The sequence below is a fragment of the Nannobrachium achirus genome (assembly GCF_963921795.1).
Source record: "Nannobrachium achirus genome assembly, chromosome: 13".
In the NCBI taxonomy this organism is placed as follows: Eukaryota; Metazoa; Chordata; class Actinopteri; order Myctophiformes; family Myctophidae; genus Nannobrachium; species Nannobrachium achirus.
Window position 1 is genome coordinate 2492218 of NC_137833.1, and position 21945 is coordinate 2514162.

Below are 21945 nucleotides of genomic sequence, written 5' to 3' on the forward strand. Positions count from 1 at the left end.
TAGGGTTATGGTACAGGGGCCCACCCTGAGGTAACGCATCCATGTTTTAAACTTTGTGTAATAAACCACTGTAGTTTGGACTTTTAAACTGGTGTTGATTTTGTTGTTTTGGGACTGGGAAGGAGGGAGTCCACCTTTTTGTTTTGCGGCCTCGGCTCCCCTAAGCCGGGCCGTAACAAGACCGGGTCGTTGAAGACCCCTGTTCTGCAGTGTATATGGGGGTCAGAGAGATTAAAAACATGGTATGACATGTGGGGGTCCGTGGCCTAATGCCTATCAAACAGCAGGTTGAGAACCACTGTGTTTGTACCTTGCAGGCTGTCTTCTTCTCCAGCTTGAGGCCGAGCTCAGCCTCTCGGTTGTTGATCTCTTCCTCTATGAGGATGGAATGAACCAGGTTGGCCATCTTCAGCTCTTCCTGTACAATAATACAGTATAACATCACAGATATTGATAACGGAAGCATGTTCTATCATTTGCCGTCACACCGGGCCCTGCCCAGGAGGTAGTAGCTACAAACCCTGTGTTCTGGTTACCCAGAACTTATATACTTTAATTTGTATTTTCTAAAATATTGAAAATGGCAGATCTACAAGTTCGTTGCAACACGCTCTATTCTTGTAGATCAGGGGTCAGCAACCTTTTTGAAATGAAGTGCCAGGTTTTTATTTGCTAGAGTGTCAGTGTGCCATGTCAACATACGTTTTAATGACAAATATTTTTGTCATATTTTGATTGGCAGGACATTGTTATAACGATCATTAGACCCAGAGCAATAATCCACCTATCTCCCCGACTCCCTCCCCAGTCAGAGTTTTGATGAATGTAGAATTATCTGCAAGATGTAATTTGCTATTCATTAGCTAACTTCAATTAATTGACCACGTTTAAAACAAATGTCTGCCTCTCTCTCACACTTCTGCCAGTGTGCCAGTGATCACCCTCCCCTGTGCCAATGTTGGCACCAGTTGCCTACCCCTGTTGTAGATCGTCTATTTTCATTATTTTCTGCTATTTTTGAGCGGTGCTAGACGCACCAATACTTGGCTTTGTGTGCATGTCCATGCAAAATGGACAGGCCATCAAATACGTATTATTTCGTAACCGTATGTCCCTTTTCTGATTGGACAACATAATGATGAGACGTCATGTGGGTCTATTATCACCATCATCACTGCTCACTGCACACAGGTGTGATTTTTATCAGGTCGCCAGATCCAATCTATATCTCATCCGGCACCTACTGTAGTCACCTAGTCATTTCGTCATGTCATGTACGCGTGCCATTGGTGGTGTGGCCCCATAGATTTGGCTATGGGTGCCGTGGCCCATATTTGGTAATTTCGCATCACTTTCTCCTGTGTTAATATTTGGTAATTTGTGTCGATTTCAAGTGGCTCTAATTCCTGCTATACCACCAACATGTGGAACGCCCTTCCGCAAGCCTTAAAGGAGAGCAAATCCCTTGCCTCCTTCAAAATTGGTATGAAAAGTCACCTTCAGGCGGCTGCTACTCGTGACTTGTAAATAGACTAAACCCCCATGCTTCCCCCCCCCCCCTTTTCTGCTTTTGTAATTGATGTTGTGCTTTTTCTGCTTTTGAAATTGCTGTTATCCTAGGTAAAGTACTATGTTCTATCCGTCTGTCTTTCAATGTTATATGAGATACTTGAAGTGGCTCCTGTGTAAATAAGCCGTAAGGCTTTCTAGGATCTCCTTTTAGTTGACCTTGTACCAGTGATTTGTGCTGTCATGAATGAAACTGTACTTTTCTCTATCGCAAACTGCTAATAAACTCTTCAATCAATCAAACCTAATATATAATGACTTTTGTCAATTGTTGTTTAGTTATTATGGAAACTAAACAAAAATCATCAGAGCACTTCTCTGAGGAAGCAGGCAGGCTCTATCTCAATGGCAAAAAATAATAATTTAAATAAAATAATGACCAAAGCCATGGAATGAGTAAAGCCTGATCTATGCTTGATAGCATAATATTATTGATACATGTGGCAGATCAAATCTTTGGACATTTTACGTGTGAGTGTGTTGGCTCACCTGGCATATAACCATCTCAGATTTCACTTTCCTTTCAAAGAGCTTTCCTAAGGCTTCGTCGAAGCCCTGAGTGGCATCTTTGATGGACCCCTGTAGCTTCTTCATTTCATTTTCAAGAATCTACAGGAGAGGGACATCCAGTTAGTTAGTTAGTTAGAAAGTTTTATTTCGGTCCCATTTGGCAGCCAGTATAGTACAATACATTCAATATCAGTATACACTGTATGGTCCGAAAAGGTATAGGCAGAAGCTTATGCTTATAATGCCTACCCCAGTCATCATGTTGAGTCATAATAAACAAAGTAAGGCACATCATGTCCTCATGGTGAAATAGAAATGCAGCCAAGCCATTGTACCTTCCTGTATTTCTCCTTTTCCTCGCTCAGTTCTTTGGTTTTCTTTTCATATTCTTTGAAGATCTTTTTTTCCTCTTCGCTCCACTGAATGTCTGGTTTGTCCAAAACAAACTCTGGCTCAGGTATGTCCTGGGGGAGAATATAATACACCTATTGTATGATTCAAAACAGATTGCCAAGAGGTTCCTGTTGGCATTATCTCACATTCATATTACACTAACTATGCACTGATGTCATATGCGCTCGTACACATACTGTACACATATTTTATATGTTATTACAGCTATGTTTATAACAGTTCTGAGCAATAGATGACTTGTACTGCTCTCACATGATCTGGCCCAAAACAGGTCCATTTGGTTACTAACCGTCAATCATTTAGCTGGGGACCCCCTGAAATACTCTCAAGGACCCCTGGGGGTCCCCAGCTAAAATGGCTAAAATGACTATTCATGTTTTAGTTTATATTATATAAGAACAAAATGTGAGTTCTTAGTTCATATTGAACACTAGTCAATAAACAAGGTAAATATAATCACTTAAATAGAGTCCAGAGATAACCATGTATAGGGTTTCAAAGAGATTAGGATACCTGGTGAACAATGAACGCAGCTTTTGTCTAAATAACATGCTATCTAATCATGTTCAACCTAGATTTAACACTAAAAAAAGGCTCTAATTTGTTCTCCAGTTATACCACCAACATGTGGAACACCCTACCGCAGGCCTTAAAGGAGTGCAAATCCCTCAAAATTGGTCTGAAAAGTCACCTTCAGATGGCTGCTACTCGAAACTTGTAAATAGAATAAGCCCCCATGCCCCCCCCCCTTGTTTCCCCCCATTTTTCTGCTTTTGTAATTGATGCTATGCAAAGTACTCTGTTCTATCCGTCTGTCTTTCAATGTCATATGAGATACATGAAGTGGTTCCTGTGTAAATAAGCCATAAAGCTTACTAAGATCTCCTTTTAGTTGACCGTGTATCAGTGATTTGTGCTGTTATGAAACTGTACCTTTTCCTATTGCAAACTTCTAATACATTCTTCAATCAATCAATATCTAAATCACATTAGTACAGAACATGAGGAAAGTGACCAAGATATGCCTGGATAGCAGCCATATCTTGTTCAGTCACTAGACTCCATCGAAAGGGGTACGGGAAGGGTGACGTGCTTAGGGGGAGGTGAGGTGGAGTCTGAAGAGGTGAGGCTTCAGATTTCGGTGGAAAAGTGAGTCTGCAGTTCTGAACGCAAAAGAGGAGTTTATTTATAGGCGGATCAACCCTGTGCTTGAGGGTGGCGTCACTCCATAAACAACTGCCTCCTAAACCCTTGAGGTCAGCCAGTATTTCAGCATCAACTTCACCCTCCCCCATCTGGAAAGAATCTCTGTGATCCAACAGCTTTGAACCGGGGGAGTTCCGTTGCTTTTAGTCCACACATGGTGCTGTTAATGTCACAGAATATTATGTTAATATTAATGTTAATATTATGTTAATGTTAATGTTAATGTCACAGAATATTCTATTCTTCAAATTCTGAAACTAATTATTATATTTAATTAAAACATTTACATTTGTATGTTATGTGTAAAACAACTAAAAAGTTAAAACAAAAAGAAGTCTGAAATACTAGTGTTATCTAGTTATAGTAATAGTTGGTGTTATCTGCCTTTCTCCAACCTAAGCAACACGTTGTTTTTCAAACACCCTATTCCCTGAATTACGTTTTATTGCAAAATAATCACACCAGCCTTATCCCAAGAAACATTTGGATGATTTGTGTGATTTCAACAAACCATTTTCAAGATGTCCTCTTTTTTCACTTCCAGCACCCCGCCCATCATGCCGCCCAGAGCCGTCTCTCTGATGTTGTCCGCCTGGAATCATGACAAAAACCAGATTAAAAACAGTCATTATAAAGACCGCTTAAACCCCAGCTTCCATGTTTGTAGAAAACGTTCAGAGATCATTAGCGAAACATTCGCCATAAAGCATGTCACCATGTCAGCCAGACGTCTTTGCTCTTCGGCTTTGCGCGTCTCTTCTTTCTCTCGCTGCTCTGGAGACAGGTGCCTTTCTACTGTGATCTGTTGGGTCAAAGATAATACATCTGTTAGATAGACCAACTGCTCTGGAGACAGGTGCCTTTCTACTGTGATCTGTGTTGGGTCAAAGATAATACATCTGTTAGATAGACCAACTGCTCTGGAGACAGGTACCTTTCTACTGTGATCTGTGTTGGGTCAAAGATAATACATCTGTTAGATAGACCAACTGCTCTGGAGACAGGTGCCTTTCTACTGTGATCTGTTGGGTCAAAGATAATACATCTGTTAGATAGACCAACTGCTCTGGAGACAGGTGCCTTTCTACGGTGATCTGTGTTGGGTCAAAGATAATACATCTGTTAGATAGACCAACTGCTCTGGAGACAGGTGCCTTTCTACTGTGATCTGTTGGGTCAAAGATAATACATCTGTTAGATAGACCAACTGCTCTGGAGACAGGTGCCTTTCTACGGTGATCTGTGTTGGGTCAAAGATAATACATCTGTTAGATAGACCAACTGCTCTGGAGACAGGTGCCTTTCTACTGTGATCTGTTGGGTCAAAGATAATACATCTGTTAGATAGACCAACTGCTCTGGAGACAGGTGCCTTTCTACTGTGATCTGTTGGGTCAAAGATAATACATCTGTTAGATAGACCAACTGCTCTGGAGACAGGTGCCTTTCTACTGTGATCTGTTGGGTCAAAGATAATACATCTGTTAGATAGACCAACTGCTCTGGAGACAGGTGCCTTTCTACTGTGATCTGTTGGGTCAAAGATAATACATCTGTTAGATAGACCAACTGCTCTGGAGACAGGTGCCTTTCTACTGTGATCTGTTGGGTCAAAGATAATACATCTGTTAGATAGACCAACTGCTCTGGAGACAGGTGCCTTTCTACTGTGATCTGTGTTGGGTCAAAGATAATACATCTGTTAGATAGACCAACTGCTCTGGAGACAGGTGCCTTTCTACTGTGATCTGTGTTGGGTCAAAGATAATACATCTGTTAGATAGACCAACTGCTCTGGAGACAGGTGCCTTTCTACTGTGATCTGTTGGGTCAAAGATAATACATCTGTTAGATAGACCAACTGCTCTGGAGACAGGTGCCTTTCTACTGTGATCTGTGTTGGGTCAAAGATAATACATCTGTTAGATAGACCAACTGCTCTGGAGACAGGTGCCTTTCTACTGTGATCTGTGTTGGGTCAAAGATAATACATCTGTTAGATAGACCAACTGCTCTGGAGACAGGTGCCTTTCTACTGTGATCTGTGTTGGGTCAAAGATAATACATCTGTTAGATAGACCAACTGCTCTGGAGACAGGTGCCTTTCTACTGTGATCTGTTGGGTCAAAGATAATACATCTGTTAGATAGACCAACTGCTCTGGAGACAGGTGCCTTTCTACTGTGATCTGTTGGGTCAAAGATAATACATCTGTTAGCTAGACCAACTGCTCTGGAGACAGGTACCTTTCTACTGTGATCTGTGTTGGGTCAAAGATAATACATCTGTTAGATAGACCAACTGCTCTGGAGACAGGTGCCTTTCTACTGTGATCTGTTGGGTCAAAGATAATACATCTGTTAGATAGACCAACTGCTCTGGAGACAGGTGCCTTTCTACTGTGATCTGTGTTGGGTCAAAGATAATACATCTGTTAGCTAGACCAACTGCTCTGGAGACAGGTGCCTTTCTACTGTGATCTGTTGGGTCAAAGATAATACATCTGTTAGCTAGACCAACTGCTCTGGAGACAGGTGCCTTTCTACTGTGATCTGTGTTGGGTCAAAGATAATACATCTGTTAGATAGACCAACTGCTCTGGAGACAGGTGCCTTTCTACTGTGATCTGTTGGGTCAAAGATAATACATCTGTTAGATAGACCAACTGCTCTGGAGACAGGTGCCTTTCTACTGTGATCTGTGTTGGGTCAAAGATAATACATCTGTTAGATAGACCAACTGCTCTGGAGACAGGTGCCTTTCTACTGTGATCTGTGTTGGGTCAAAGATAATACATCTGTTAGATAGACCAACTGCTCTGGAGACAGGTACCTTTCTACTGTGATCTGTTGGGTCAAAGATAATACATCTGTTAGATAGACCAACTGCTCTGGAGACAGGTGCCTTTCTACTGTGATCTGTGTTGGGTCAAAGATAATACATCTGTTAGATAGACCAACTGCTCTGGAGACAGGTGCCTTTCTACTGTGATCTGTTGGGTCAAAGATAATACATCTGTTAGATAGACCAACTGCTCTGGAGACAGGTACCTTTCTACTGTGATCTGTGTTGGGTCAAAGATAATACATCTGTTAGCTAGACCAACTGCTCTGGAGACAGGTGCCTTTCTACTGTGATCTGTGTTGGGTCAAAGATAATACATCTGTTAGATAGACCAACTGCTCTGGAGACAGGTGCCTTTCTACTGTGATCTGTTGGGTCAAAGATAATACATCTGTTACGGAGTCAGGTATACTTTTCTATCTGAGTTGGGTCAAAGATATCTATGTATTGTACACATCTGTTAGTTAGACCAGTGGTTCATAAACCTGTGGGTAGGGACCCACAAGATAATTTTTTATTTTATTTTATTATTTTATTATATTATTTACAGTGACAATATAAGGACTTTTAAGACCTTTTTAATACCAATACTGCATCAAAAGTAATCAATAAACTATAGTATATAAAGACTGGTCACAAATTGGCCAAATTGTCAAATAATATAAGAAAGAGGCAAAAAGAAGGAAGAAAATTATGATCTACAAGCTTGTAGATCTTTCACAATATGTATCTGCAGAACTGGGTCCCCATTTGAAATATGATTATTTTGGGGGGTTTCTCATGGCCTGAGAACCACTGAGTTAGAGCAGCTGCCATACATCATCTCATATCACCAGTGGTAGCAGCATGCATGGTGTGTTTCACATCGGTAATAGATGTAGTTCAGTGTGTATGGTTTCTTAACTTGATGGTAACACTGCCAAGCACTTCCTGTTGCATTATCTCACACATTGCATAAACTACACGGTGATGTAATATGCACACACGCACACGCACACACACACACACACACACACACACACACACACACACACACACACACACACATACACATGCACACAAGTGTGCATGTTATTGTTGCTGTATTTATAACAGGGCTGCGCAATACATGATAAATGACTTGACTCATTATAAACACAGTTCACAATGTTCACATGGCTCACACAGATACTCAATATATACAGTACAAACACATCTTTCAAATCTTTACTTTTACATGCATACATTTACTGTTTTACTATTCTGTTGTACTTTTTTATTTCATCTGCTGTAAATAGGTGTACTGTTTTTTTCCTTAATGTGAGAGCAAGGCACCAAATCATATTCCTCTTATGGAAAGTTACGTGGCCAGTGAACATATTCTGATGATTACCTTATTACTTATTGATGATTACTTTGGAGGATCAGTGTTTCTAAGCAGAAGTTAAAGAGTAGAAGTGGCAACGGCTCCACATGGTTGTCAATGTGGTTTCAACGTCTTTATTACGCTGAGACACAATCTTCTAAAGGTACCAAAAGAGTTCACAATGACAGGCTTCACTGGGTTCCCAGAGATTCAAACATGGTATAAAATGGGGGTCCGTGGCCATAATAATAATGCATATCAAACTGGGGGTCCTTGACATGCAAAAGGTTGAGATTCGCTGGTTTAAACTGCCTCAGGTGTGCTGTTGTGACAAGTAACAAAACTAACAGAATACCAGCGCTGGCAGGTCCATCATCATCAGCATCCATTTAATGACATATTTCAGTAATAAGCAATCGTCAGCCCTGAGGATGTTCATGGATTGACATGTTCATTTTCTGCCCTTAAGAAATAGAAGATGCTGTGAGTGTTTCTCACCCCCAAAATGAAAAATGTTCTATTGATTAGTCACGCCATGGAGACTTGAGTTTAATAATATTTTTAGTTTTTTGACACAGACAAAAATGTGATTACAATAAATGTACCCCCATTGATTCTGGTGGGGACCAAAACCAAATGCATTTGGGTCCCCTGCCGGAATGAATGGGGGTCAATATACTATTATATACTTTTTTTTTTTTTTTTCCTTTGGAATGCGACAAATACAAAAATGTTTTATTGAACTCTCCATGGCGTGAGTAATCAATAGAAATAAAGTAAATTTGGGGGTGAACTAATACTTTTAAGCCCTATAGAACATAATAGCAAAAATAGCAATTTGTGCAATTTATTTTTATAGTCCAGAATCAAGGTTTTATTTGTCACCATCACCGACTCGGTAGTAGTGAAATGTTGGTACAACATGTCCCCAGATCAATGAGCTCAACAACAGTTGCAATGCGTTGAGAGCTTGTAAATCTGCTAATCTCTGACAAAAAATATATATATATTATGATGATAAATGGATAGTTGCTGTCCTGGAGTTACCTCTGAGTCTGCCACAGTGAGCATCCTCTGTGGCTGTTCACTGTCTGCCAGGCCAGGCTCCCACAGCACCCCCTGGAGGTCCAGATCAGACATGATCTCCCTGATGCGCCTGTTCTTGTCCTTGACACGGCTGATCTCCTGATGCTTGCGCTGGTACAGCGCCTCAAACTCAGCGTTGAAGGCCGTCTTCACCTGATGAATGACATCCTAGATGTGGACAGATTGGGGGAAGGGTCAAATACACCAAATCAATACCTTTTGTTGTGAAACGTACAGCTAGGGAATGTAGGTAAACAAAGTCAGGGTAAAAGCCAGAGAAATCATTTCTCAAAACACTCCTCATTGACTTTTCTATATAAACTTTTTTTTATCAAATGTATTTGCTTAATTTGATGTGTTTTATTATCATTTAATTACCATCATATTACACAAATGCTTTTAAACATTTTCAGTGCTCTGAAACTAGTTTGGGAAGGCTATATAAAACGGTTTATCATCACTATAGTTGAGATGTGAGTGCAAAGCTAACTGCATTAAAGCATAACGGTACGTACATACTAAGTAAGTATTGTCCGCCAGAGGCTGCTGAAAACACCAAAACAAGTTCTGGCTGAGACACAGCTCAGCAGCTCAACTATGCACACCTCTAGGCTGCCTTGTTACACGGATGAAGGATTTTCATTTGTACATGACATTCCTGTGCGGGTGATCTGGTTGATCTGTACGGTACCTGTAGCAGGGTGATCTGGTACCTGTAGCAGGGTGATCTGGTACCTGTAGTAGCAGGGTGATCTGGTACCTGTAGCAGGGTGATCTGGTAGCAGGGTGATCTGGTACCTGTAGCAGGGTGATCTGGTAGCAGGGTGATCTGGTACCTGTAGCAGGGTGATCTGGTACCTGTAGCAGGGTGATCTGGTACCTGTAGCAGGGTGATCTGGTACCTGTAGCAGGGTGATCTGGTACCTGTAGCAGGGTGATCTGGTACCTGTAGCAGGGTGATCTGGTACCTGTAGCAGGGTGATCTGGTACCTGTAGCAGGGTGATCTGGTACCTGTAGCAGGGTGATCTGGTTGATCTTCTGCTCTCTGAAGTGCAGGTTGAACTGGTGGTAAAGGAAGGGACTTGAACATCCTAGGTGAGCGCTGAGACTCCCGCTCAGAGCGGCGTTCTCCTCCTCCTGGCCTTCATCCTCCTCCTGCTCCTCATCCTCTTTTTCACTGGACCTCTTCACCGTGGTCTCCTCCTGTTGGTGCTGAATGTCCAGGGATAAATAGATAGATAGATAGATAGATAGATAAATAGATAGATACCTTTATTATCCCACAGGGAAGAATCAGTTGCCCAGAGGAAGCACAGCAGTTTAAGGTTACAAAGAAGTAAGAAAGGAAAAAAAAGTACTGTTGTGTACAGTCAAAAAAAAGCAAGGCACAAAAGAATATAAACATAAAGTGTCCAAGAAACATTCAACACTCATAAGTGTCATGTCACACACAGATAGCAATACTCAAAGCACAACTTAACAATGCAGTGCCAAACAAATGTCACGTTATGAGTGACTTGTGGTAGGGATGGGACGATAATCTCTATTATCGTGTTCATTATAATCGTAGTGTGGAGATTAAAATTATACTTTTATCATGAAATTATCCTCCGTCATGCACTGGGATCAATTCACCTTTTATTTGGTGAGCTGCAGATGCGGTACCACTTAAACCATTTATAATTGGTAAAACGGACCTGGAAATAATGTACTTTCACTCTCTACCAAATCTCTTTGCCAAAGAATTGCGATCTACAACCTTTTTTGGCAAATGTTCGGCCCCAGGATAATGGATTTTGGGGATATTTTGATTATCATGATAATATCATAAATCGCAATATATATATATTTTTGGTCACAATAATGGTGACATGAAATGTTCATATGGTGCCATCCCTACTGTGGAACAGTATGTAATAAAAGGTGGAAGGTGGACATTTCCCCTGAGAGCATCTCTTCAATCCAGAGTGTGGTTCCCTACCAGCGACAGCTCCTACTTATTCTAAAAAACAAAGCTTTATGAAAGACAGTGGTGGAAAGTAACTAAGTACTGCGCTTTAGTATTTCCAGTTCTCAGTACTTTTACTTCTACTCCACTACATCTCAGAGGAGGCAAATATTTCACTTTTGCTCCACTACAATTATTTGAAAACTTTAATTACTAGTAGGTTTTTATTATTTTTACAGACTGTACATTAACCACTTCAGCCCTATTTAAACTTTGGTTATTTGAAAATAGACGATCTACAAGCTTGCTATGCTATGCATTGTGAGCTTTTAAATCTGCTATTTTCAAAAGGTTTTTGTACATTTTATACATTTGAAAACTTGTGAAATGGAACATTCTGCATAATGGGTACTTTCTGCTTTTGGTACTTTAAGTATAGGCCTACATTTTCATATCAATAACTTTGGTACTTTAAGTACATTTTCATACCAATACTTTTGTACTTTTACGCAAGTACATTTTTAATTCCAGACTTTTACTTGTGACTTTCTATATTACAGTATTGATACTTTTACTTAAGTAAAACAATTTGAGTACTTTTTACCACTGTTCACATGTGGAGGGGTCATGACCCTGAGGGGTCTGGATCTGTTTCAAACATCTTGAAAAGTAACGACGTTGAAAAGGTCAAAACTTCAGACGAAAGTGGAACAAACATTTCTTGGCGAGCGTTAAATAACATTCCAGCCACAAAGTTGTTTTTGTCTTGCCGCAAGATTCAAGAGGAAGATAAAAAAGAAAAATCCGACTCATAAATTTGTATTGTTGTATCTTCTAGACTACGCACACACACGCACGCACGCACGCACACACTCACACACACACACACACGCACGCACGCACGCACGCACGCACGCACGCGCGCACGCGCACGCACGCACGCACACATTCATACACACACACACACACACACACACACACACACACACACACACAAAAGCTGACTTTCAGGATGTCTGATGTTTGTCACACCCGTTATATTTCTGTTTCAAAGTTGTTGATTTTTTTGTTCTACTTTTTTGGGGAATGTGGGTCGTGTTTGTCTGTCTGTTTGTTGATGTCTTGTTTTTTCCCCCTCTGTCTCTGTTTGTGTGATGAAATTGAAAGTCATAAAATATGGGCCGTGTTGTTCAGTAAGGTGTTCACAGGTATGTGAGCCTCAGGCTAAATATTTTGTTACAAGATTTGTGTTGTTAAAATAGCAGATCTACAAGCTCGCAACACGTGGCAAGCCATAATGACACGTTGTGAGCTTTTAGATCTGCTATTTTCAAATACTGCAGCTGATGTGCGGTATATATGCAGTGGTCCTCAAAGTGGGGTGCGGGGGTCCTTGGGGTGGTTCCAGGGGGTCCCCAATACAATGTGTTAATACAGCATCACAGTCATTTGAACCACTTTATCATTTACACGTTGGCTATTCAAAGATAGCAGATATACAAGCTCACAGCGTCACTTTGTGCCGTGCTGTGAGCTTGTACATCTGCTATTTTTGAAAATCGTGAAAGTATTGGAACAATTTGACACAAATTTGGTCTTCGGCCAAATATGTACAGTATCAATTTGGGGGTCCTTGACATGAAAAGGTTTGAGAACCACTGATTGCGACCGACGGTCGCAGTTTAGTATGAGAAACGGCACATCATGTCTCCGGCCGTCCGTCTGTCCGTGTACGCTTTTTTACGGTATATGGGTTTCACGCTCTAACATCACTGTGATGTCAGGGGAACCACACGAACAGAATCCCTTTCATGCCCATATATGAATGAATGAATGAACTTTATTTATATAGCACATCTTCACAGCACGAATGCACAGAGTGCTTTACAGATACACAATAATCAATAAAAAAGTAAGCTCTACAGTTGCAGAGATACAAAATAGAATAAAAATAAGAATAAGCTCTACAGTTGCAGAGAAGACACCAATAAATTAAAACACCCACAGTAACAAGGAATACAAAAGAACAGTAAAAACAGGGATGCCTATAAGTGACCAAAGGCCTGTCTGAACAGGTGTATTTTTAGATGCCTCTTAAAGGAGGCCTCTGAGGGGGACGTTTTTAGGTCCAGGGGGAGGGCGTTCCAGAGCTTTGGGGCTATGGCCTCAAAGGCTCGGTCGCCCTTATGGTGATCCCTGATGTCATCAATATTAAGCCCATATCTAACAGGACTTCATATGGGAACGGCCATATTGGAGGAAGACAGCCCATATCTGTGTGGCTGGTTCTACAGGGATCTCCATATATGGGCATAAAAGGGATTTATGTATGGTGTCAGATAACTGAGTAAGCATGTGTGGGCCCTCACAGCATATCTCCATATACAGTACATGGATCTCCATATATGGGTACCAGGGGTCACCATGTATGGGTAACTGTCCGATATACATTACTGGCCAGATGGCCAAGACATGGTGCGACCTTGCTCTAAAACTTGTCGCCCTTAGGCATCTTACTAGTATATATAGGGTTAAAGTGATCTTGATGCTATATTAACTTATATTGCTGGACCCCCTGGAAACTCCCCTCAAGGACCCCCACTCTGAGCAGCACACTGCCTCACCATGCTGTGGATCATCTCAAGGACCCCCACTCTGAGCAGCACACTGCCTCACCATGTTGTGGATCATCTCAAGGACCCCCACTCTGAGCAGCACACTGCCTCACCATGTTGTGGATCATCTCAAGGACCCCCTCTCTGAGCAGCACACTGCCTCACCATGTTGTGGATCATCTCAAGGACCCCCACTCTGAGCAGCACACTGCCTCACCATGTTGTGGATCATCTCAAGGACCCCCACTCTGAGCAGCACACTGCCTCACCATGTTGTGGATCATCTCAAGGACCCCCTCTCTGAGCAGCACACTGCCTCACCATGTTGTGGATCATCTCAAGGACCCCCACTCTGAGCAGCACACTGCCTCACCATGTTGTGGATCATCTCAAGGACCCCCACTCTGAGCAGCACACTGCCTCACCATGTTGTGGATCATCTCAAGGACCCCCACTCTGAGCAGCACACTGCCTCACCATGTTGTGGATCATCTCAAGGACCCCCACTCTGAGCAGCACACTGCCTCACCATGTTGTGGATCATCTCAGTCTTCCTGATGCTCTGCACTCTGAACAGCTCGTCCAGCTCCCTCTGCGTTCGCTCCTTCATGGGGAAATTCTTCACCTCGTCTTCACAGTGGAACGCCTGCAGGCAGGGGAAAAAGTCCTGAAAATGTGTGCAAATCTTTGAACATGTATTTTATTTAAGCGAACATTTGTAACTCAGATTTTGCTTCTGGCGGGTCCCTGGAACTAAATATTTTGAGATGGGGGTCCATGGCCCAATACATATAATTTTGGGGTTCCTTCACATGAAAATGTTTGAGCACCACTGACATAGAAACATGCGTTTTTCCAAAAACCTTAGAAGGATTCAGAAGACATTTATAGTATCGGGTCAAAAATATTCAAAGACAAATTTTCACGATTTTTCAGCAGATCTACAAGCTCACAGCGGGGCACTGAGTGCCGCATTGTGAGCTTGTATATCTGCAATTTTTCAATAGTTAAAGGAGCTATAGTCAACTTTTTCTTGAAAAACGGATGCTAAAATAAAAATAATGTTTCGAAAATATTTTATAAAGAAATAAGCTTCATATGTGTGTTTCTATTCAAAAATGACCACGAAAAGCGTAAACTAATGATAAACTAATCATTGTGGCCATTGTCAGACCGACACTTTGTTTACATTCTAGTCTATAGACTAGGATGTAAACAGTGTCGGCCCTACAATGAAAAAGTTGACTATAGCTCCTTTAAAGCAGAAAATAATGCGTTCCCAGTCTAAATGGGTTAAACCCCCCCTCCTATGAAGAACATCCATGGGGGGCCCGCAGTGAATCCTTGTACCCAGGGCCCAGAATTTGGTGCGACGCCCCTGTCTGCAGGTGTCCAAGTCAAAAGTGTTTAGTTTAGATCAGTGGGTTTCAGAAATGTTGTGCCCCCAAGGCACACAAGTCAAACTGTCAAGGCAAGCCTGTATTCATATGTGACCAAAACGGGGACTGCCCCATAGATCGAACTCCCGTTGGGTCGAACAGCGTCGGCAGGTTAGATAATCACCCGCGTCACGGTTACTGAGGTTAGGGTTAGGGTTACTGGGTTAGGCATAGTTTTACTGAGGTTAAGATTAGGTTTGGGTTAGAGTGTGGTGGTCGAGCCAAAGGGTGTTCGACCAAATGACATGTTACCATGCAAAATAGCCTTCACGACACCACTGTAGATCAGTGATTCCCACTTAAATTATTCATTCATACTGTATTTTGTAAGCTTGGGTCACTACATTGTCTCTCTGTATTTGATGTACTGTATGTGTTTGACTTATTGTTTACTTATTGTAAGTCGCTCTGGATAAGAGCATCTTCGAAACATTGCTGTAGTAAAGAAATCTATTGATGATGAGAGCAACCTTACCTTCACGGCTTTACCTTTGACCTTCATAGAATCCCAGCACTCTCTCTTGAGAAGGTCATGGAGATACTGTTTAGCCAGGTTCTCCAGCTTGATTTCATTTCTCACCTGAGGTTTAAAACACTTTGTTAGCTCAATATAAGCTCCATACGGATAAACCTGGCTCTCCATATTTGTGTGCATAGTGATAGTGTCAGGGACGTGCTGGGCCCCTAATTCAGCCCGGGAAAAAGAGTTGGAGAGGCCCTCATTGTAGAGGCCCTCATTGTAGAGGTCTCGCAGACGGGAAGGCGTCTGCGAGACCTGGGTCTGCAAACAGGTCTGCACTGCAGACCTGTTTGCAGACCCAGCACTGCAGACCCAGGTCAACCTCTCTACTGCTCCCAGTGGCAGCCTTAGCTCCAGGCGGAGCCGCTCGATTGTCCACGACATTGCAAGCGGCGCGAAGGCCAGCGGACCTTGGTCCTGCTCTTCGCCCCCGAGCGCCGCAGGCGCGAGTGGCCGCGAAGAGCGGGCCAGGGCCGGCCGCGCGAGTTACGAAGCCGTGGTGAATGCAATCGTTCTATTTATGCCCAGGCCGTAAGGCCTGGGCAAGCCCACGATAAACGCCCTGTCCAAGTGACTACAATGTCTGCACAGTCACCGAAGCACTAGGGGCAGTAAAGTCAAGTAGTATGGGTCTGCAAACCCGGGTCTTCAGACCCACGTCTGCAGACATGCTGCAGACTTCCCGCAGGCTGCAGTGGTTAGCTTCTCCAAAGATTTGCCATTGTCATCAAGTGACAAGCCAGTGGGCCAATTACATGAGTTATTATATTTCGTCGTTGTCGGGTGGAAACCTTGTATGTCCAAAACCGTTTGTTTTGTATTTATCATTTAAAAAATGAATTAAACTAGTGAAAACAGCCGATCTGCAAGCACACAACGCCTCGCACCGCGAGCCGTTGTGTGCTTGTAGATCTGCTGTTTTCACTACTTTTGTGCGTCGGCCTTGTATGATGAAGCAGGGCTTTGCTTCGCGAAAAAATTTACACATTTGAAACTTGGAGATACGAGGTTTCTGCCCAACAGTGACAATTTACTTTGTTGGCCGCCCAGCCCCCAAAATGGAACAAAGGCCGACATTTTATTTTAAATTCTTTCCTACTGGCCGGCCTGGACCGACCGGGAATGAACCGGCCGTTCGGGATAGGGATGTGAAAAAAAATCGAAAATCGACGCGTCGATCGACTCATGCTCACCGCGACTCAAAAAGTACGAGTCGAAAAATCGAAAAATATATATATTTTTTTATTTTTCGAAAGTTTTCCCCCCAAAAATGACTGTTTTAATCGTTGTTCAAAAAGGTTATAAGCGTTAATGTTTTCCAAATGTGAGAGGACCGGGTGTGTGTGTCTGTGTCGGAGACTGTTGCATGCATGCGGCGCTAGTCAGGTCCGCGGACTACTACGGGATGATGCGCGCGTCATAGCAGTGCGACTCTATGGACTGGATGCATTTTGTTTACCTCCTGCCTCTGCATGCATGCTTGACACGAAAGCTCGCTTGTTAATGGCAGCGTCGCCGTTGTGTGCGATGATCACAAACCACACTACTCGTCGTTAACGTTAATGCGACACACCGGGGATATATGAGAGCGAGCGGTCAGCGCTCCCGCACGTTCCATGGACTTATTGTCACTCCGCTTCTAGTCTCTAGAGAACAGACTCCATGCTAACAAGGAAGAGCAATTATGTATTATCATTATTATTAGGGCTTTGATGCAAGTTCTGATGGGTGCAGCATACGTTGTGTTGTTTAAAGTAATGCGCCGTTGTGCTGCTCTCCTCTCAGCTGCTGCTTAGCGGAAAAAAAAGTGAAAAAAGTCGTTTGACGCGTCGATTTTCGGCCACGACGCGTCGATTCGCAAATAATGCGTCGATTAACATCCCTAGTTCGGGAGTTGTTCCGCTTTTCTCAATGGCCAGCACGTCCCTGGATAGTGTGTGTGCGTGCGTGCCGTGGTGTGTGCGCGTGCGTGTGTGTGTGTCCACTCAATCAAATACACTTTGTCATACAATTAATAGACACTAGCAGATCTACATCTCACTGAAAGAAAACTACAAGTCAAATGGCTGCCAAGTTGAGTCAAGCGTGGTGTTTCTTTCCTATTAACCGATGCCAATTATACGTCCAGGAACGTGATAAGAATTACGCCGGTACGACGCCACAGCCCCGTTATCACGTCCAGGGATGTGTTAGCTGGTAAACAGGTAAACAGGTGCTATGTCACTGCACGGGAAAACAGGAAAGGTGACTCCTCTGACCTGTATGAAGCATGTGTTTATGAAGCATGTGTGTATGAAGCATGTGTTTATGAAGCATGTGTGTGTGAAGCATGTGTGTGTGAAGCATGTGTTTATGAAGCATGTGTGTGTGAAGCATGTGTGTGTGAAGCATGTGTTTATGAAGCATGTGTGTGTGAAGCATGTGTTTATGAAGCATGTGTGTGTGAAGCATGTGTGTGAAGCATGTGTGTATGAAGCATGTGTGTGTGAAGCATGTGTTTATGAAGCATGTGTGTATGAAGCATGTGTTTATGGAGCATGTGTGTGTGAAGCATGTGTTTATGAAGCATGTGTTTATGAAGCATGTGTGTGTGAAGCATGTGTTTATGAAGCATGTGTTTATGAAGCATGTGTGTGTGAAGCATGTGTGTATGAAGCATGTGTTTATGAAGCATGTGTGTGAAGCATGTGTTTATGAAGCATGTGTGTGTGAAGCATGTGTGTATGAAGCATGTGTGTATGAAGCATGTGTGTATGAAGCATGTGTTTATGAAGCATGTGTTTATGAAGCATGTGTGTGTGAAGCATGTGTTTATGAAGCATGTGTGTATGAAGCATGTGTGTATGAAGCATGTGTTTATGAAGCATGTGTTTATGAAGCATGTGTTTATGAAGCATGTGTGTGTGAAGCATGTGTGTATGAAGCATGTGTGTATGAAGCATGTGTGTGTGAAGCATGTGTTTATGAAGCATGTGTGTGTGAAGCATGTGTGTATGAAGCATGTGTGTATGAAGCATGTGTTTATGAAGCATGTGTGTGTGAAGCATGTGTGTGTGAAGCATGTGTTTATGAAGCATGTGTTTATGAAGCATGTGTGTGTGAAGCATGTGTTTATGAAGCATGTGTTTATGAAGCATGTGTGTATGAAGCATGTGTTTATGAAGCATGTGTGTGTGAAGCATGTGTGTGTGAAGCATGTGTGTGTGAAGCATGTGTGTGTGAAGCATGTGTGTATGAAGCATGTGTGTGTGAAGCATGTGTGTATGAAGCATGTGTGTGTGAAGCATGTGTGTATGAAGCATGTGTGTGTGAAGCATGTGTGTATGAAGCATGTGTGTATGTGAAGCATGTGTGTATGAAGCATGTGTGTATGAAGCATGTGTGTATGAAGCATGTGTGTATGAAGCATGTGTGTATGAAGCATGTGTGTATGAAGCATGTGTGTATGAAGCATGTGTGTATGAAGCATGTGTGTATGAAGCATGTGTGTATGAAGCATGTGTTTATGAAGCATGTGTGTATGAAGCATGTGTGTATGAAGCATGTGTGTATGAAGCATGTGTGTATGAAGCATGTGTGTATGAAGCATGTGTGTATGAAGCATGTGTGTATGAAGCATGTGTGTATGAAGCATGTGTGTATGAAGCATGTGTGTATGAAGCATGTGTGTGTGAAGCATGTGTGTATGAAGCATGTTTATGAAGCATGTGTGTATGAAGCATGTGTGTGTGAAGCATGTGTTTATGAAGCATGTGTGTATGAAGCATGTGTGTGTGAAGCATGTGTGTATGAAGCATGTGTGTGTGAAGCATGTGTGTGTGAAGCATGTGTGTGTGAAGCATGTGTGTATGAAGCATGTGTGTATGAAGCATGTGTGTATGAAGCATGTGTGTATGAAGCATGTGTTTATGAAGCATGTGTGTGTGAAGCATGTGTGTGTGAAGCATGTGTGTGTGAAGCATGTGTGTATGAAGCATGTGTGTGTGTGAAGCATGTGTGTATGAAGCATGTGTGTATGAAGCATGTGTGTATGAAGCATGTGTGTATGAAGCATGTGTGTATGAAGCATGTGTGTGTGAAGCATGTGTGTGTGAAGCATGTGTGTATGAAGCATGTGTGTATGAAGCATGTGTTTATGAAGCATGTGTGTGTGAAGCATGTGTGTGTGAAGCATGTGTGTGTGAAGCATGTGTGTATGAAGCATGTGTGTGTGAAGCATGTGTGTATGAAGCATGTGTGTATGAAGCATGTGTGTATGAAGCATGTGTGTATGAAGCATGTGTGTATGAAGCATGTGTGTATGAAGCATGTGTGTGTGAAGCATGTGTGTGTGAAGCATGTGTGTGTGAAGCATGTGTGTATGAAGCATGTGTGTATGAAGCATGTGTGTGTGAAGCATGTGTGTATGAAGCATGTGTGTGTGAAGCATGTGTGTGTGAAGCATGTGTGTGTGAAGCATGTGTGTATGAAGCATGTGTGTGTGAAGCATGTGTGTGTGAAGCATGTGTGTATGAAGCATGTGTGTGTGAAGCATGTGTGTGTGAAGCATGTGTGTATGAAGCATGTGTGTGTGAAGCATGTGTGTGTGAAGCATGTGTTTATGAAGCATGTGTGTATGAAGCATGTGTGTGTGAAGCATGTGTGTGTGAAGCATGTGTGTGTGAAGCATGTGTGTGTGAAGCATGTGTGTGTGAAGCATGTGTGTGAAGCATGTGTGTATGAAGCATGTGTGTATGAAGCATGTGTGTGTGAAGCATGTGTGTGTGAAGCATGTGTGTGTGAAGCATGTGTGTGTGAAGCATGTGTGTGTGAAGCATGTGTTTATGAAGCATGTGTGTATGAAGCATGTGTGTGTGAAGCATGTGTGTGTGAAGCATGTGTTTATGAAGCATGTGTGTATGAAGCATGTGTGTGTGAAGCATGTGTGTGTGAAGCATGTGTTTGTGAAGCATGTGTGTGTGAAGCATGTGTGTATGAAGCATGTGTGTATGAAGCATGTGTGTATGAAGCATGTGTTTATGAAGCATGTGTGTATGAAGCATGTGTGTGTGAAGCATGTGTGTATGAAACATGTGTGTGTGAAGCATGTGTGTGTGAAGCATGTGTGTGTGAAGCATGTGTGTATGAAGCATGTGTGTATGAAGCATGTGTGTATGAAACATGTGTGTGTGAAGCATGTGTGTGTGAAGCATGTGTGTATGAAGCATGTGTTTATGAAGCATGTGTTTATGAAGCATGTGTTTATGAAGCATGTGTTTATGAAGCATGTGTTTATGAAGCATGTGTGTGTGAAGCATGTGTGTGTGAAGCATGTGTGTGTGAGAGTGAACTTGAGCCCTGACCTGTGTGAGCTCCTGTTGCCCCTTGGCCTCCATCCTCTTCTGCTCCTCCACGTCCAGGTTGAAGTCCTGCAGCTCCAGAAGCTCCGCCTCTGGCAGCTCCTGGTTCTCGCGCATCAGCCTCTGGACCTGAACGTCACAAGGAACATACTAACATCACCTGAACGCTACAGGGAACATACTAACATCACCTGAACGTCACAGAGAACATACTAACATCACCTGAACGCTACAGGGAACATACTAACATCACCTGAACGTCACAGGAACATACTAACATCACCTGAACGCTACAGGGAACATACTAACATCACCTGAACGCTACAGGGAACATACTAACATCACCTGAACGTCACAGAGAACATACTAACATCACCTGAACGCTACAGGGAACATACTAACATCACCTGAACGTCACAGGAACATACTAACATCACCTGAACGCTACAGGGAACATACTAACATCACCTGAACGTCACAGGGAACATACTAACATCACCTGAACGTCACAAGGAACATACTAACATCACCTGAACGTCACAGGGAACATACTAACACCACCTGAACGTCACAGGGAACATACTAACATCACCTGAACGTCACAGAGAACATACTAACATCACCTGAACGTCACAGGGAACATACTAACATCACCTGAACGTCACAGGAACATACTAACATCACCTGAACGTCACAAGGAACATACTAACATCACCTGAACGTCACAGGGAACATACTAACATCACCTGAACGTCACAGGGAACATACTAACATCACCTGAACGTCACAGGGAACATACTAACATCACCTGAACGCTACAGGGAACATACTAACATCACCTGAACGTCACAGGGAACATACTAACATCACCTGAACGCTACAGGGAACATACTAACATCACCTGAACGTCACAGGAACATACTAACATCACCTGAACGCTACAGGGAACATACTAACATCACCTGAACGCTACAGGGAACATACTAACATCACCTGAACGTCACAGAGAACATACTAACATCACCTGAACGCTACAGGGAACATACTAACATCACCTGAACGTCACAGGAACATACTAACATCACCTGAACGCTACAGGGAACATACTA

The 21945-nt window shown here is 42.6% G+C and overlaps 1 protein-coding gene across 1 annotated transcript in view; it reads right to left on the bottom strand.

The window, feature by feature from the left end:
• The window catches only part of cfap43 (cilia and flagella associated protein 43), a gene marked incomplete at both ends in the record, with an annotated part of 72168 nt that overhangs the window by 17001 nt on the left and 33222 nt on the right, over nucleotides 1-21945 (bottom strand). The window contains 10 exons of the mRNA XM_080740070.1: nucleotides 311-418; nucleotides 2059-2178; nucleotides 2415-2543; nucleotides 4211-4291; nucleotides 4415-4501; nucleotides 8936-9142; nucleotides 9987-10187; nucleotides 14068-14184; nucleotides 15453-15557; nucleotides 20840-20965. Coding sequence (XP_080596196.1) covers nucleotides 311-418; nucleotides 2059-2178; nucleotides 2415-2543; nucleotides 4211-4291; nucleotides 4415-4501; nucleotides 8936-9142; nucleotides 9987-10187; nucleotides 14068-14184; nucleotides 15453-15557; nucleotides 20840-20965 — 1281 coding nt within the window. The remainder of the gene's footprint in view (nucleotides 1-310; nucleotides 419-2058; nucleotides 2179-2414; nucleotides 2544-4210; nucleotides 4292-4414; nucleotides 4502-8935; nucleotides 9143-9986; nucleotides 10188-14067; nucleotides 14185-15452; nucleotides 15558-20839; nucleotides 20966-21945) is intronic.